The sequence below is a fragment of the Podarcis tiliguerta genome, assembly GCF_965153285.1.
Source record: "Podarcis tiliguerta genome assembly, chromosome: 9".
NCBI lineage: Eukaryota > Metazoa > Chordata > Lepidosauria > Squamata > Lacertidae > Podarcis > Podarcis tiliguerta.
In genome coordinates, this window is record NC_139542.1 from 34,815,276 (window position 1) to 34,824,130 (window position 8,855).

The window sequence follows — 8,855 nt, forward strand, 5'->3', positions numbered from 1 at the left end:
GATTGGTGCCACCTGGGTGCTCAGCCAGTGTCTCCTTCCTGTGGAGGGAGACACTGTAGTGATTATTTATGTACTTCCTTTTTTATGGTTGTAGTGAAACACTGTTTGTAACAGCTCTTTAATTTGCTCCATGCATCCAAGCTGTGATATTGCAAGGCGGAAGCACTCATGTTTAGCCAGCAGTGGCAATGGGTGCAATGGAGAGCCTGGCTTTTGGCAGCAGAGAATTTACCTACATGAGCCTCATGGGCAAAGAGTGCTTCCCCTGTGGGAGGAAGACAAAGCTCCCCACTTCTGGGTTGGAAAGAGTATCGAAGCAAAATAGTTTAGTCTAGACACAGATTCCCAGCTTTCACTGTTAAAACAACTGGAATGGGGGGGAGTTTCTAGCATTTGTAGAACCTAAGATACAAAGCAAAATGTACAGGCACTATTTTCCTTGTGTAAAAGTAACTAGCCTGATGCCACCTTTCAGTGATTTAGTCCCCCCCACCTCAAAAAATAAAAATAAAAAATTAAGAAGTCTGCAGGTTGGTATGGAATTTTGTATTGGATGTTTGTGTCTTGATTCCAAGGTGAGGTATCAATTAAGGTTATAGCGGAGAAATGTTAGCAATGTGCTCAATTTCCCACATGTGTTCCATGTGCAGGCAGTTTTGTGTCCTTTCTCCTTGTAAAGTTCAATGAGACTTAATCCCATATATATATATATATATATATATATATATATATATATATATATGACTGAATGTCCTAGAGTCACAAGTACAGTACCACAAAATTAGTCAATTTAAATCTCAGGGGCAAGAAATATATCGACTTTCACTTTGCAGTTAAGCCAAGAATGTTAAAATCAAAAAGAACTCTTTATCTCTCATTTACATAGAGTAGGACATAACATATTAGAACCTAACAATGATCTCATAAATCATGCTCACATGCTTGGTCACTACTGATATTCTCCAAATTTATCTATTTAACTAAATTAAAAGCAGCATAACATAAGAAAACATGCATACAATGGCTTGGATCCTAAGATAAGTTAACTTTAGGAAGTTCATGGAAATAATATTTCCCACCTCTTCGCTCCCCAGTGGCCACCTATGCCTCTGAAAAGCCTCTCCAGACAGTGGAGGCCCTCCTGAGCAATGTGGAATGGAGGCAGGGGAAGCTTCCTTCCATGAACTTCCTCAACTTACTTATCATAGAATCCAAGCCATACTATATATATATAATTTTCTTTCCTCCTCCCTCCCTCTTACAGTCACACACACCCTCAGCTTTCACCTGGTAGCGACCATTCCAGGAAGCTTCCTCAGTGGGAGAGATGGGAAACCTGGCTCATTCCGTCAGCTCTGGTGAAGGACCAGCTCTATCAGGTGTCTCCCATCCCTGAACCATTTTCATTCCAGCTGATCATTATAAGAACTATTTAACTTTAAGAACTGCCCCCCCATTTGCTTTTCTGCCTCTTTCCTCCCCATCCTCTTTTCCGTTTGTGTTCTGTCTCCTAGATTGTAAGCCTGCAGACACCATCTTGTTTTAATTGATAACATGCAAGCTGCTCTGAGAGCCTTTTTGGCTGAAGAGTGGGGTACAAGTGCTTGTTGTTGGCATCCATCTGTCTCAAGGGACAATGGAGTGCACATCTGGGGTGAAGTCAAATTGCTGTGTTAGCAGCACCGAAGTGACCTCCTTGGGGCACAAGCCTGGGCAGTGTGTATGGAGATCCTGAGCTGCCCAGATGACAAGACACCAATATCAAAAGCAATTACAATGTGAAAAACTGAAGTCGCTGAAAGTCTTTGGAAGTCCTTCAGTTTGTTAGTTTTGATGTTTTGAATTAGTCCATAAAGTTTTTCACATTGTAATTGTTTCTGGCCATCGTGCTGCTCTTGATATTGCTGACTCATATTTGATATTGCTGACTCATATTTTGCATCACAGGGGTTTGTTTGTTTACCCATGGTCCAGAAGGAGCCATATAAAAGGCACCATCCAACTGTCTGGGGGACTCCACCGCAGATTTGTGTAGGGCTTACTTCTTAGGCTTTTTTCTTCTCCCAAAGATATCCCACAAGGCAGCAGAGGTTTAGGATCAGAGATGGGCTACCTCCCCAGAATGATGAACCCCATCTGCCCCTCACTTCCCTCTACAACATGTGCAAAAACTGCCGCCTTCTACTTAACCATTGGACCCACTATTGGTCTTGTGCTCTCAATCCTTTACAGTCTGTCTTCACATGCAGGAGAAGTCTTTAACTCACGAAGGGTTTGAGACCCATCAGCTACCCTCATTTGGTTTAGCCCACCAGTCAAAGCCATTTCCTGGTGTGCAGATACTGATGCATGTTGACAGCTTCTAGGAGCCACAGGTGAGAACTGAGTGCAGGGTGGGGATCAAAGGTGGACAAAGTACCCCAGAAGGAGCACGACATGTTCCCCACCAGAGGTACTACCTCTTCCCTAACACCCCATACACCCCAGGTACAAGTGCAATAAATAAATAAATAATTCCACTGAAGTTCATGGAGTGAATGGTAATAAGAGAAATCTATTACTATTCTTTTACCACCAAGTGACAGTGCACAGATACAAAAAGTAAATATCCTCAAATCCCACAAGCACTCTAATTTTAAAATATTTCTATAGAAGAGCCAATTTGAGTGATTATTCTGGGCATCAACCATCACTGTGCATGTAGCCAATGCAATGTCTCAACAATTAGTAATTAGCAGGAAAAGCTGTTTGGCACATCACTGTTCAGCCCCATTAGGGTGGCTTCAGTGGCATGCTAGTCATTTTTGTGTCTGCGATACATTCATTATTCTGAGCCACTACAACTTTCTGAATTTGGGTAAGGGGAGGGGACGGCGAGAGGACACCCACACATTCATAGCTGTCAACGTTTCCCCTTTTTTAAGGGAAACCCCCTTATTCCGAATAGGATTCCTCGCAAGAAAAGGGAAAAGTTGACAGCTATGCACATTGCATCAAGTGTGATTAGTGACTGACACGCATTTAAACAGCTGCGTTGTTGTCACAGCATTCAACGAGCGGGTTGTCCGCACAGGGTGTTTAGCTGAAGACATCAAAACTCAGCTAAACACCCTGTGCGGGTGCGGGACATTCAGGACATCAAAACTCACAAACCATGCAGCAAAGTTATGCAGCTCTTCATGCTAATCTTACTTCTTCCATACTGCAGAGAAAATCGCTGGGACCCCGCAGATGGCACAAGCCACAAAAGGCGTTCAGGACCAATAAGATGCAAACGCAACCGGGATCAGAGCCAACCGGGACCTGGGCTGCTGCTGGCGACGAGCGCGCACAGCCGCCGCCCGCGCAGGTGGCGGCTAGCGGGAGTTGGGAGCCGTGGCCCGGAGGCTGCGGTCCCGCGGGGAGCCTCCAGGTGCGCCTCCTCAGCCCCTTTCCCTGGGAGAAGCGAGGCGCAGCAGTGCCGCCCGTCTCCTCCGAAGGGGGCCCTCGTCTCTTTCCCGCCAACCAGCCAAGCCCTCCTCCTCCTGCCCCAGACCGGGCCGGGGCGCGCGCCAGCAGTTGACTTTCCTCCGCCCGCCTTTTCCCGCTTCTCACCTCCGCTCCCGCTCCGGGCAGCGTACCAGGCGAAGGAGAAGAGCGCGCTGAGGCACACAAACGTCAAGGCGCTGGTCAGACGGAACCTCATTTCTCGGCCCCCTGGCGAGGCTGCCCGAGGTCCTCGGCGGCGGTGGCGCCTCGAAGCAGCCAAGGCTCTGCCCGTCGCCTCACCGCCTTTGTTTGGCTTCGTGCAGCTGCGTCTCGCTGTCCTGCTCGCCCGCGGTGTTTTGCTTGACGCCCTGAGGCGGCGGAGGCTTCTTGTGTGTGTGTGGTGTTTGTTTGCTCCCCTCACGCCTCGTTGCACCTCTGGGAAGAGTTATTATCTGCCGAAAGGCGCCTGGCCAAGTTCACAGGTGCGGGGATCCGATTCCGCGCTTATCTCTCTCAGCCTTGGCTGCTGTTCCAGCAACGCGGGTCCAGCTCCTCCTCACGCTTGCAGGAACTTGTGGCGCAAGGCATCGACCATCTCTCACACACCCAAGAGCGACTGAAATGTTTCTGGCGCTTCCCCGGAGGGAATCGCTGGAGCCGCGAGCCCAATCAGGGAAGAGTCGCCGCCGCCGCCGCCCCTCCCTCCCGCTTTAATGTATAAGTCAACAACCTGTGCAACCTGCTTCGCTTTCTCGGAAACATTTGAATTGCAGACCCTGTGGGCAAGTGGCCAAAGTGAGAGGTTGGGGAGGGATAGGTCTGGCGCCTGGATTTTAAAAGGCAGCGATACCCGCCCTCATTCTTAGGTGCAGTCGCTAGAACTTCGGCACATTTCTGTTCGAACGTGCGGAGTATTGTGACGTAGGAATTCCAGGGGTTCGCATGTTGAACCGGGCAACTGAAACTTGCCCCCAAAACTACTGCAGCTCTAGCTATGGCACTTCTTTGGCCCAGTAAAGCATACCTTCTTGCGTCAGTGTTATTTTTTTTAAAGCGACTCTTTACAAGTATGAATGGAAAAGTATCCCTTGTTCACCGATGCAACTTTTTCAGATATCTGTACTGCTGTTTGAATGTGGTTTCTATATCTTAAGTATTTTCAATATTGCTTTATGAAAATTGAGCAAGTCCTTCTTCCCGGCACGGTCAAGGTACAGAAGCCATAGAGAAATTAAAATCAGCATTGTAACCTTTCAGTCTCGGTGAAGGACCCAGAATTCTGCAAAGCCGAAAGAAGCAGAGTGCTCTATTTGTTTGATGAAATGAGCATTTTGAGGTTTAAAAGTCAATATTCTTTTTCTTTGATTTTCACATAAGTTCTCACTGTGTCAATTGCACTTGCAGATTCTTTTTAATCATTCATTCCAGTTCTAGCCAAAACATGTAGTGTTTCAAATTTATCCTAAATACAAACATTAATTGCATTTCCATCTTGAAAGTTCAATATGCTCTCAGGCTGACACATTGGCAAGTCTCCAGGGAAAGTTGTAGAGCAGCAACTAAAAATGCTTATGTGTTCTTCCCGCATGGTGGCAGGAATGCAATAAATAAATGCACCATTCTTAGACAACTGAGATTGTGACAGGATACAGAGGAGGAAACCGTTTCCTTGATATTTTAGATTCTGGTGAAAGTATCTTCTGCAAAGGGTACTTTGTAGCAGCAGCACTTTCAAGCTATACATTAAGCTACTTAACTTTCATCAGTGTGACCTTCCTTTATTTAGCAGTTTACAAGGACAGTTTTACTGCCCCTCTTAATAGTCATTATAAATCATAAATGATTATTATTTGTTCATGGTACCCATGAGTGTACTAGAGTCTGTAATGAGCAACATAAATAGATAGTCTGCCCTATAGAGCTTGCAGTGTGATTTCTGGAATAAAAAACCCCCACTGAAAGTGAAGAGAGAATGGGAACAAAGGAATTCTAAACAGTTACCGTATTTGATGCCTCTGGAATATATAGTAAGACCCATCTCTTTATTATTAGCACATAATTATCATTGTAGCCAATTAAGTATGTGAGCTGTGCATTATTCACATTGTAGAACATTATTGTAAGGTGTGGTTCAGTTTTATAAACTAACTACACAACTGCATATTGTACAATAAGTCTTTTTTCTTAATAACTAAATCAAAGTGATTCAGTTTTCAAATTTTAGGCAGGCTCCTGAAGTAAAGGCAATGGTAATATTTGACAAAATACAAGTATATTAAAGTATATCCTATATATGTTGTGCCTATTTCTTTCAGATGAATGAGTGCTAGGCAACATCTAAGTATAGATAAAAAATTTCACTGATCCATGAAAAATCAGACTGGTATTGGACCCCAGAGCTGTGTATTTGAATGTACATTTTACTATGTACATTTAGTTGCCAAGGATCACAAGCAAGTATGATGCAAATAGATGTCGTTATTCTTGTAGAATAATCCGTGTAGAAGGCATGGTCAAAGGTCAGGATGAAATATTGATTAGTATAAGTGAAGTTCTCTGAAACCACTGACACCAGCTTATTTAGATTTAGAGTAGCTAGTTTCAATACCAAAAATAAAGGCTCATTGCAAATTGATTCTGCATTATCCTAAAGTACCGTATTTTTCGCTGTATAGGACACACTTTTTCCCCTCTAAAAATGAAGGGGAAATGTGTGTGCATCCTATGGAGCGAATGCAGGCTTTCAGGCAGCTATCCGCAAGCCTTCGGAGCGCTCCGAAGGCTTGCGGATAGCAGCCTGCAGCCAACTGCCGCTGCGCTCCCCGGGCTTCAGGCAGGTATCCACAAGCCTTCTGAGCGCAGCAGGAGTTCCCGCTGCACTCAGAAGGCTTGCGGATAGCTGCCTGTTTTGGGGGCTGGTGTCAGGGGAAGCTCAGGCTTCCCCCGCCCCAGCCCCCCGGCTGGAGAGGTTGCGCATGGCTAAAGAGGAAGCCAAGACAGCCAGCGGGATGGATCCTGCTCGCTGTCTTGGCTTCTTTACTCTTTAGGGCTGGGGGGGAATATTTTTTTTCTTTATTTCCCCCCTAAAAACTAGGTGCGCCCTATGGTCTGGTGCGCCCTATGGAGCGAAAAATACGGTATGTTAATTTGAAAACAAATGTAAACAGATTAAAGCAGTTGTGGCAATGTGGGTTGTATCCACATCTGCCAAATGCCGTTGTCGGTATGTGTACATCAGGGTCAGCAAACTTTTTCAGCACTGTCCCTCAGACCTTGTGGGGGGGGACTATATTTTTTTTTGGGGGGGGATGAACGAATTCCTATGCCCCACAAATAATCCAGAGATGCATTTTAAATAAAAGGACACATTCTACTCATGTAAAAACATGCTGATTCCCGGACTATCTGCAGGCCAGATTTAGAAGGCGATTGGGCCGGATCCGGCCCCCGAGCCTTAGTTTGCCTACCCATGGTACACACAATCACAACTTCCTTCTTCATTCACTGGAGCATGTGCAGGGGGAAAAAGGTGTGGATAACCTAGGGACAGCCTGTCCCATTTTGTCACGAGGCAAAATGGGAAGGTGCCCCCTGTCCCCTGTGGCTGCCCCTCCACTGAACCCTTGCTTATTGAGGTTGTGCAGCTTTGGCTTCCTGGTTCTGGTGAGATCTTGTGAGAGGTCTGCGATATTTTGGCAGAGCCTGGAAGCTGCAGCCACTTCTCCTGTGACAGTGGCAGTGTGCAAGACACCTTAATTAAAGAGACCCTCACAGTCAAGAGGAATGTATTTGATACTTGAAAGGGCCTCTTGTGGGAAAGCCACTGATTGCAGCCAGGCACAGATATGGAGGGTGATGTAAGCCTGCCATAGCTTTTGAGTTACAGTCCACCATGTAGTGGGAAATGTGGATTTGCTGCTTAACCGATCAACAGACTTTATGATGGAAAACTTGTGGCAGCTCTCTCTTGTCATCCAGCAGGTGATGAAGAAGGAAAAAAACTTTCCCCCTAAAGGAAATGCTATCTGTACCACGAAGAAAGCAGGAATTTACACTACTGATAGTCTAAAAGGCAGAAGGAGAGGGGTGATCAGTACGAATGATGGTAGTGGAGGTGAACTGAGTGGAAATACAGGACTAGTGTACACACAATAGTAGATAGCATGATGAGTAGCATAAGTATCAAAATGAATGTGGAGTCCAACATAGATGACAATCTTTTTCTTGCAGCAACAGTTGGTTCTAATATTAGAAGCTGGTGAATAGACAGAAAGCAGAGACACCACAAATGGCAATGAATCAATCAGAAATTATGCCATTGTCATAGAAGCAGGATGTTGACCCAACTCAATGTGCCCAACATTAGGCAATCTGTCTCATCATTTGGTGTGCTGAACACCTTTGTTTAAGTTTCTACAACAAATAATAACAATGACATAAAATATAATAATATACAATTAAAACACACATAATTCAAAGCAATTCCATTTATAAGCAGTACCAAACAGCCAAGAGGGCGGGGGGAAAGATAGTCTCCAAAGGGTTTGTGAGAACAAATGGGTTTTCATCAGCTAAGAAAAAGCCATTAATGTTGTCACCATTTATGCTTCCAAAGGGAAGGAGTTCCATAAATAAGTAAGATTGCAGACTGGAAACATCTAAAGTATCCATCAGGTTCTGCGTAATAAGAATGGATGAGAAAACATTCTCTCACTTGGTGATTCCAGTGCCTATGCGATGTTTGCTCCAAACTTTGTTATATTTAGGGAAGCTTTTAATGTTTGACAGACTATTGTATTTTAATATTTTGTTGGAAGCCACCCCGAGTGGCTGGGGAAACCCAGCCAGATAGGCAGGGTATAATTTGTTGTTGTTGTTGTTGTTGTTGTTGTTGTTGTTGTTATTATTATTATTATTATGCCTTTTGATTGCTGAATGCTTCTCCACCTATGATTCTCCCCCTCCTGACTTCCTGGAGATAAAATGGGGTTGTCCTCCCTCTGTTCTTTGCCATTCAGCTTCCTAGTCACCTTATTATGGTTGTTGGATAGATTCCTCATTTAACAACCTTGCATCTGTATGAGCCAACTAAAATATCTGGACACTCTTTAGAGGCAAATGTATATAAAGCATATTACAGTAATCTTACCTAGATATTATCAGGGTATGGATAATGACCAAAATAGCTTCTATAAACTCACAGCTGGCTTACCAGCCAAAACTATGTCAATAATACAATCCTATGCATGTATTTTTGGATGCATGTCTTCACTGGCCTGGTTCACACATAACACTAAGCCATGGTTTATTATCCAAAATTCAAACTGTTCTTAAGGCTTGACTGATCATGCTAATGCTTTCAACTCTGCCTGGCAACAGTCTCTTTT

The 8,855-nt window shown here is 44.6% G+C and overlaps 1 protein-coding gene across 3 annotated transcripts in view; it reads right to left on the reverse strand.

The window, feature by feature from the left end:
* The window catches only part of MGAT4D (MGAT4 family member D), a 38,356-nt gene extending 33,905 nt beyond the window's left edge, over nucleotides 1-4,451 (reverse strand). The window contains exons 1-2 of one of the 3 annotated variants that reach the window (XM_083457394.1): nucleotides 3,853-4,451; nucleotides 3,595-3,781 (exon numbers count right to left, since the gene is read on the reverse strand). In XM_083457394.1, the coding sequence (XP_083313520.1) occupies nucleotides 3,595-3,685 (91 nt within the window). In that variant the 5' untranslated portion in view covers nucleotides 3,686-3,781; nucleotides 3,853-4,451. Of the gene's footprint in view, nucleotides 1-3,153; nucleotides 3,197-3,594; nucleotides 3,802-3,852 lie in introns of those variants that run through there. The other 2 variants (XM_083457393.1, XM_083457395.1) reach the window with 2 other exon arrangements.
* Between the last annotated feature and the right edge of the window lie 4,404 nt (nucleotides 4,452-8,855).